Below are 9,295 nucleotides of genomic sequence, written 5' to 3'. Positions count from 1 at the left end.
TTTTTTTTTTTTTTTTTTTTTCCCGAGACGGAGTCTTGCTCTTTCACCCAGGCTGGAGTGCAGTGGCGCGATCTCGGCTTGCTGCAACCTTCCACCTACCGGTTGCAAGCGATTCTCCTGCCTCAGCCTCCCAAGTAGCTGAGATTACAGGTGCCCACCACCACACCCGGCTAATTTTTTTTTTTTGTATTTTTAATAGAGATGGGGTTTCACCATGTTGGCCAGGCTGGTCTCGAACTCCTGACCTTAAGTGATCCCCCCGCCTGGGCCTCCCAAAGTGTTGGGATTACAGATGTGAGCCACCACATCTGGCCACAGTCCATATTCTAATTTTTCCAGTTGTTCAAAAAAATCTCTTATAACTCCGCCTCCCCCACCCCAGTCTGAGTTCACACACTGTTTGGACATTATGTCTCCTTTGTGTCTTCTAATATAGAATAGTACTCTTGCATTTAAAAAATTATTTTTCATGACACGAATTTTTTAGAGTTTAAGCCAATTGTACTGTAGAATGTATCACATTCTGGATCTGTCATGCCTTGATTTTTGTGGAAGAATCCATGCCATTTTTTAGATTCTAGGCTTATCTGATTCTTGACAATATCATTTATTTCTCTATCCTCTTTATTTCTGGTAAGTTGAGTTAGGTTGAAAGGTTTGAGTAAATTCAGATAAATATTTTTTGCAAGAATACTTCATAGGTGATACATCACATCAGGAGCCTCGGATGGTAAGCCCATCCCACTATTAATGATGCTAAGTTTGATCACTACTTAAGTTGGTGACCACCATTTCTCTCCACTGGAATCAGTAGATTATCTGTGGGATGATACTTTGTCAGCATATGAGTATCCTGTTCTCCAACACCCTTGTACTGATCGATTTTCACTTTCGTTGATTATCCTTGCCTGAATCCATCATTACACTGGAGGTTGCAGGATGTTGATTTTCTAATTCTGTCATTCCTTCTATATATGTTATTTGGCATTTTTTAAAAGAATAAATGTTCTTTTTTCCTGATTTTGAAAAAAATCAGTATGTTATATTTAATCACAGTGATTATTCTGTTAGATGTACAAATTATCCTCCATTTGGCTGGCAGGAAGTTGGCTCTCATGTCTTTTAATGACCCCATTAATCTTTGAGCATTTCTTTACTTTTTGCCATGAGATTTGTCTTGCTTATCCTGTACTTTCCTTGTCTTGTGCCTGGAATCAGACATTTTTCTAAGAAGCCATGTTACCTTTTAGTGGGGAATGGTAGTGAGAAACCAAGAGTTGTGTGTTGCATGTGTTCACTGCTATTGAGGTGTTGCTGCTTCCAGGGTCTTTTGTGGCTAGAGCTAAGAAAATCATGAACTCGTATTTATGTTTTCTTTTTTTTTTTTTTTTTTGAGGCAAAGTTTTGCTCTGTCATTCCAGCTGGAGTGCATTGGTGTGATCATAGCTTACTGCAGCTTCCAACTCCTGGGCTCAAGCAATCCTCCCCACTCAGACTATAGAGTAGCTGGGGCTACAGGCACATTGCTACCATGCCTTTTTTTTTTTTTTTTTTTTTGTAGAGATGGAGTCTGTGTTATCCAGGCTGGTTTCAAACTTTTGACTTCAAAAGTGCTGGGATCCACCCACCTCTGTCTCTCAGAGTGCTGGGATTACAAGTGTGAGCCACAGCACCCAGCCATATTCATGTTTTCAATTAAAATTTAATGTTGAAAAATTTTTTCTTAGTATCTTAATATTTTATGTAATTTTGTGTACAATAGAAATTTTGGCTTTTAATAATAGTACATTCTTGTTTCATCCTATAGAATACATACAGTTGTTTCAAAATTATCATACCAAAGTTATTATTAGCAATATTAAAATAGCTATGCCAGCTTTCTTTTGGTTATTGTTGACATGTTATGGTATATCTTTTCCTACTCTTTTTCTTTTAATCTTATAATAACTGTATATTTAAGATATGTCTCTTGATAGCAACATATACTTGAGTTTTGCTTTTCATCATCCAGCCTGACAATCTTTATCTTTTAACTGGAGTACTTAATCTTACTTACTGTACTTACTGATATGTTTGGGTTTAAATGTACCACATTAATCTCTGTTTTCTATTTATCATATCTATTCTTTGTTCTTATCTTTTCCTGGTTTCTTTTGCATTATTTCTATTTCATTTTCACCCCTATTATGTTGTTAGTTATACATTCTAATTCTTTCATTGCTTATCCTAGAGATTATAACATGCATCCTTGACTTATTAAACTGTAATGTAAATTAGTATATTCATCATTCCCCAGACAATGCAAAGACCTTTGAATACTTTAAGCCTTATTTATCTCTCTTCTGCCTTTTGTGTTGCTTTTAACATGCATTTTAATTCTATTTATGTTTGAAACCTGATGAAACATTTTTAATTTGTTTATATTTATTTATATGTACCAACATATTTACCATTTATTTCCAGTGTCCTTCAATTCTTCCTATATTTCCATGCTTCCATCTGGGATAATTTTTCATCTAGATTTAGTATTTCTTCCAGTGCAGATCTGGTAGTGATGAATTCTCTCAGTTTTTATTTATCTGAAAATGTCTATTTCTCTTTCATTCTTTGAAGGATATTTTTGCTGGGCATAGAATTTTGGATGGCAGTTATTTTCTTTCAGCACTTTGAAGAAATTACTGTCTTCTGATTTTACTGTTTCACTGTATTTCCCTTCTCTCTGCAATCTTAGCTCATCAAATCCTTGATGCCTTCAAATAGACTTTTTTCCCTCTCTAGCTCTTCTAGCAGTTGTTGGTGAGAGGTTGGTCTGATAAAAGTAATCTACCCTGGCTAGACATCTGCTGCTAATAATAAACCTACTAAATAAAGTTTAAGATTTATTTGCAATTTTTTTTACCCTAGAATTTATCCCATGAGAAATATAGAATCAGGTTACTATATTCAAAAATTACTTGACATAATTATTTTTAAAAATTTTAAAGGGTAAGAAACAACCTTTTTAAATTTAAGAATTAAGAGACTAAGAAATTGAGAATTATTTCAAAACTCAAAAAATGTTGAAGGCTTTAAAAATGAGTACGATAAAATGTAAGGTAAATGAAATAAAATGAATGTAGGCATTTTGAAGATTAGAAATTTAGCCGTAGGTAAAGAATACAAAGGAAAAATAATTTTAAAATCATAAACCAGATCAACAAAATATATGCTAATGCCGAGATTTTGAATTAGAGTGCAAATTGTATCTTAATTAAAAAGAGAAAACCCAAAACTGGAAAAAAACAAAACAAAACAAAAAAAAAACAGATGATGGCAGGTAATAGTGTTAAGCCTGAGAGTTCTCCAAAATGGAAAACATTCTGACAACATGGGCAACATGGAATCTTTACCTTGTGCCTTTCCATGAGGGACTTTGGCCACCTTTACCCACCCCTCAGTCTTCCCAGGACAGCCTTATGAAACCGCTACTACTTGGTGATTAGGGGAGTTTAGAAGTAGAACTGCAACCCAGGACCCAAGCAGTTTCCACCACCGCCCTGGAGGCCACTGCCTAAAGTGTATGGTCAAAGCATGGCCACTTTGGTCTACAACATTCAAGATTCAGTCTCCAGTCTTCCAACTGAACCAGAGATTAATTTTCATTAGTTAATTTCATTCTTGCCTAGATACTCTGTTGCTTCTCTTACTGTTAGTACACAACTAGGGCAACCAGTATCCCAGAAGGACTGAGGTGGTGAGAGGCAAAGTGCAAAGTGAGGTGGACAGCAACAGGAGCAGTCATTAGAGTATGTGTAAAAAGCAGAAGTTGCAGAGGCTGGGTCAGCGGATCCGATTCATGTCATGAGTACTTAAAATCCTAAACCTTGTTTGCTCTCATGCGGTACATAAAAGATGTTAAAAATTAAACCAACATTCTTCCCATTGCCTGTTTTTATGAAACACTGGATCTAAAAAGATTTCTGAATGCAGAAAGCTGCCATCTGGCATTGGATTTGCTGTTTAGGGTGCTTTTATTTATGAAACATAGTGATCATGTTTCATTTGCTGTATATTGGCAAGCGCTCTTGGAACTGGCAGAATATTTTTCTTTATTAATTTGCAGATTGAAAGGATCCAGAATCCAGATCTCTGGAATAGCTACCAGGCAAAGAAAAAAGCTATGGATGCCAAGAATGGCCAGACAGTGAATGAGAAGCAACTCTTCCATGGGACAGATGCCGGCTCCGTGCCACACGTCAATCGAAATGGCTTTAACCGCAGCTATGCCGGAAAGAATGGTAAGGAAGCGAGTAATCTGGCTGCTTGGAATGAGGCATCAGCCATGAGAGCCCGACTTGGCTGGGACAGTGTGGATTCATTGTGGTCCCCCATCATTGGTGGCCATGTTGCAGCCCGAGTTTCAGGGAAGGGCTCACTGTATTTCATCCCAAAGGGGACTGTCTGGCCCTTCTAGGTAGAAAAATTGATGATTAAAAGTGAAAAGCACACACAAAAAATTTTGAGAGGCTTTAGAAATAACATTATTTAACAGATTGGGCCAACATATCAAATTTTACATTAAATTGAAATGCTTAAAAATGATTTTTCTTTTCACAGCTGTGGCATATGGAAAGGGAACCTATTTTGCTGTCAGTGCCAATTATTCTGCCAATGATATGTACTCCAGACCAGATGCAAATGGGAGAAAGCATGTGTATTATGTGCGAGTACTTACTGGAATGTATACACACGGACATCAATCATTAATTGTGCCTCCTTCAAAGAACCCTAAAAATCCTGCTGACCTGTATGACACTGTCACAGATAATGTGCACCATCCAACTATATTTGTGGTATTTTATGACTACCAAGCATACCCAGAGTACCTTATTACCTTTAGAAAATAACACTTTGGTATCCTTCCCACAAAATTATTATCCATTTGTACATATCTAGTTGTAAAACAAGTTTTAGCTTTTTTTATTCCTTTTAACAGATTTTTCTAATATCCAAGGATCATTCTTTGTTGCTGAAGTCAGCCTTTCTTCAGCTTCTCTTTCATAATGGAAATGAACTTATCTTGAGAGCAAATAACTTGGAAAATTTAAATGAGATAATGCAGTTGCAACTGTGTGTCCACAAGTATGGACATCAAATCTGTGGGAAAAGAACAGGTTTGTATTTTCAGGAAGGAGAGAATAACAATCTTATACACAGAAGGCACAGCTAGGCACAGCTGCCACTGCAGGAGACAGGCCCCACAGCAGGATGCCATAGTGCTGTGGGGAGCACAGTATTACCCAGTGGGTAGGGCTTCTGTCTTCCCTGGGAGCACGGATGGTATCTTGGTCAATTTTTTTCCCCTGGGATGAGGTCTGTGCCTGATGTACAATGAATACTCCATAAATGTTTGATAAACCAGCGAAGAATGAAAAAAAGCCTAGTCAGACTCCTATCCAAAGTAGGAGTATCTCTTTAACATTCTTGACTTACTGTCACTTTACCTCAGATTGAACAGATTCCATGGCAGAACTTCATTCTTCACAAACTAGCCAGTGACATGTGGGACAGCTCTGGCCAGGGCTCTGGGACTGCAGTGTACTTGTGCTCTGCACGGTCTAGGAGCTGTGATGTGGCTGCGGTCTAGGGGAATCCTGCCCCATGGAGTTGTGCAGCACAACCCTGGCTCCAATTGCCAGAAGGCTCTTTTTAATGCTGAACCAAAATGTGCCTTCTTTTTTTTTTTTTTTTTTTGAGACGGAGTTTCACTCTTGTTGCCTAGGCTAGAGTGCAATGGCACGAACTCAGCTCACTGCAGCCTCTGCCTCCCAGGTTCAAGTGATTCTCATGCCTCAGCCTCCCGAGTAGCTGGGATTACAGGCATGTGCCAACACACCTGGCTAATTTTGTATTTTTAGTAGAGACGAGGTTTCTCCATGTTGGACAGGCTGGTCTCGAACTCCCAACCTCAGGTGATCCACCCGCCTTGGCCTCCCAAACTGCTGGGATTACAGGTGTGAGCCACCGTGGCCGGCCAACGTGCCTTCTTATAGTGTCTACTCATTGATCTTTGTTCTGCCCAGTGATAACAATGGGATAACGCCTGCTACACATCTTCATTGTGAAACCCTTCCCCTGTGCTGAGATTAAATGAACTCTGAGATTATTAAATAGTATATTTTCCTTGACAGCCTAGCTTTTGATGATTTTAAAGCCTTATGTATAAATAAAACAAAGGAAGTAAGCAGTCATATTGCTAATTTGCTAACTCCTATCTGTTGAATGGTAAAGTTTTAAAAATTTCCCTGGGTAAGTTTAAGAAAGATTCAAACACCATCTATTGAGCACCTAGATTGTGTGCCACGTAGTAAAATAGGTGCTTTCACACACATTGTCTCAATTCCTCAAACAATCCTGTGAGGTCAGAATTATCTCTGCATTTGAAACTTGAGGAAACATGCTCAGTGTGCAAGAAGCTTCCTTGCCTGAGATCACCTAGGCAGGAACCCTCAGAGCCTGCAACTGAATCTTGATCCCTGTGATGTCAAGCCCATTGCTCTCCCCCTGCAGAACATGGCCTCTAGATTAATGCCACCGATTCAGGAACATCTCCGACAGTCTCGAAATACCCCCATCTTCCCTTGTTTGTTTTTTCCTTCTGGCTTCTCCTATTACAGTCTCTTCATTTGAAGCTCTGTAGGCCAAGGCCAGAGCTGATACCGACACGGAGCCAATGCAGACAGCACATCAGATGCTAGGGGTCGCTGGGAGGATTAAGGGACTTAATCTGCTAGGAACACCTGTACTTGAAGTGGACGAGGCTAGGGGGCCACAGTTGCTGCTTCATTAACATAGAGGTTTTGGATTTTTTTCTTTTGTGGTTTGTTTTTTAAGTGGATTGGCAGACTCCTTGTTGCTTAAGAGTGGCTTTCTAGGCAGGCCACTGGCATCTGAATTCATCATTGACAAGAAATGTAAGACATTGGAATAAAAAAGAGAGACCTGCTGTTATTCGCTTTTGTTCTCCAGTGGTTTGGTTAACTCAGGGCAAGGCTGAATATCAGGGTGTATCGCACTGAAGAATAATAATCCATTCAGTAATGTTACAGTTATCCTCAATCTAAACATGTCAACTGTCATTTTGCTCCTTTTCAAATAAAATACTTGAAAACTGTCATTTAATGGTAAACATTTTTATCCTAAAGGACAAATACAGGGGGGCTTAATGATAAACACAGACCACTGCTGATAATAATAATTAAAAAACCACAACTAAGTATGACAGCATGAAGGGATGCTCGGTGTATTAATGTTTGGTTGAATGAAGGGGTTATTGACCCCAGCAAGTAGCCCTGGCTGAAACAAGTCCACTTTGCACCTGTGATCGGTCGTTTACTCTAGGGTCAGAAATTCTCTTTTTTGGTATTTGGATCACCTGAGGTGTTTGCTGAAACGCCAAGCTCTGGCCTCATCCCAAAGGAGTCAGATTCTATAGCACTAGAGTGGTTCCCAGGAATCTGCATTTTGGGCAAGCACCTCAAATAATTTTGGTATCTCTAACACCCAGAGCCACATTAAAATGTTCATGGGCCTCAGACACTTTTGCCATTGTGGGCCCTTTATTGCATAAAAAAATTAAATATAATTTGCAACTGCATTGACATGAACACAAATGAAGTTGAGGCTGGATTATATATTTTGTTCCTGATTTTAAAAGAAACTGAAACATCTTTGTGGCCTCCTAAAAGATTCATGGGCCCTAGCCATTGTCTACTGCACCTAATGGATAAGGCATTGATTATCCATTGATTCTGTGACATTAGGCGGAAGGCTGAGCTTTTATTTATTTAGAGGTTTTACTATGTTGCCCACGCTGGGTTCAAGCAATCTCCCTGGCTTAGCTGGGATTATAGGCACATTCGGCCGGGTTTGTATTAACTACCTTGGCGCCCAGGCTGGAGCGCAATGGTGTGATCTCGGCTCATGGCAACCTCCGCCTACTGGGTTCAAGCAATTCTCCCGCCTCAGCCTCCCGAGTAGCTGGGACTGCAGGTGTGCGCCACCACACTCAGCTAATTTTTTATTTTTAGTAGAGATGGGGTTGCACCATGTTGGCCAGGCTGGTCTCACACTCCTGACCTCAGGTGATCTGCCTGCCTTGGCCTCCCAAAGTGCTGGGATTACAGGCATGAGCCACCGCGCCCAGCTGAGGACCTCTTTAATCAATGATTTCACTCACTCAGGTGGCTTACCTGTGAAATGCAGGATGAAAAGGGACCCAGCTACCATAGTGGCTGACAGCCCCCCTTTCACTCTCTTTCCTCACATCACTCTCTGCAGATAACCAGAATCTCTTGCTGCCTTATAGTCTCTACGAAATCAGGAAATTATCCCCCATAATCCATTTCATACCATACAAATCCATACATAACAACGAGTTAACTCTTCTCCCAGGTGTCAGCATGTCAAAGACTTAACTCTAATTGAATTAAATGTTTTGTCTCAAAACACCTTGTAAACTTTCCTGACCCCAACCTGCACTAAAAAATACATTTTATATCAAGCCCAATACATACACAGATGTAACTGAAAAGTTTTATGAGATAGACTTACCCTGAAATATTTTTCATGAAAGGTTTCCTGAAATAATAGAGTATTCCAATTCAGTGAAATTATTTTATTCCATTTAAAAAACAAAAACAAAAACACTGGTCTCTGTAATCCCAGCACTTTGGAGGCCGAGGCGGGCAGATAGCACTGTCAGGAGTTCGAGAACAGCATGGCCAATATGGTGAAACCCTGTCTCTACTAAAAAAAAAAAATACAAAAATTAGCTGGGCATGGTGGTGTGCACCTGTAATCCCAGCTACTCAGGAGGCTGAGAAAATCGCTTGAACCCGGGTGGCAGAGGTTGCAGTGAGCCGAGATCGGGCCACCACACTCCAGCCTGGGCAACAGAGCGAGACTCCATCTCAAAACAAAAAACCAAAACAGAACGAAAAAATGAAAAACGCTGGTCTCACCCACTACACTGATTTTATAACAGGTCACTATCTGCAGTTTGAAAAAGTGGTCAAAGGAGTAGCAAGCATAAAAAGTAAAATATCTGTAGTAAACAAAGTCTATTTCTGCAATAGGAATATACCAAGAATAACAGCTACCTTACCTTTGGCCACATGCTCTGTCCCAACATACTTGATGAGGTATTGTCAATAAGATTTCATTTTTATTATTCATTCATTCAAATATTTAATAAGTACCTACTACATGCTGAGCACTCATTGTGGCTCTGCAAATAACAGCAATAATCAAAGTC

General features: G+C 39.6%; 2 protein-coding genes across 4 annotated transcripts in view; one reads left to right on the top strand and one right to left on the bottom strand.

Annotated features, from left to right (window-relative positions):
* PARP14 (poly(ADP-ribose) polymerase family member 14) overlaps positions 1-7,156 on the top strand; it is a 52,139-nt gene extending 44,983 nt beyond the window's left edge. For 2 of the 3 annotated variants that reach the window (XM_032150008.2, XM_032150012.2), the window contains exons 16-17: positions 4,103-4,277; positions 4,597-7,148. In XM_032150008.2, the coding sequence (XP_032005899.1) occupies positions 4,103-4,277; positions 4,597-4,886 (465 nt within the window). In that variant the 3' untranslated portion in view covers positions 4,887-7,148. Of the gene's footprint in view, positions 1-4,102; positions 4,278-4,596 lie in introns of all 3 variants that reach the window. The other variant, XM_032150009.2, reaches the window with a different exon arrangement.
* HSPBAP1 (HSPB1 associated protein 1) overlaps positions 1-9,295 on the bottom strand; it is a 60,279-nt gene that overhangs the window by 3,283 nt on the left and 47,701 nt on the right. The window lies entirely within an intron of this gene.

Source organism: Hylobates moloch, unplaced genomic scaffold (genome assembly GCF_009828535.3).
Source record: "Hylobates moloch isolate HMO894 unplaced genomic scaffold, HMol_V3 SCAFFOLD_4, whole genome shotgun sequence".
Classification (NCBI taxonomy): Eukaryota; Metazoa; Chordata; class Mammalia; order Primates; family Hylobatidae; genus Hylobates; species Hylobates moloch.
The sequence above is the reverse complement of the archived record's forward strand: the minus strand, read 5'-3'. Positions and strand labels throughout refer to the sequence as shown.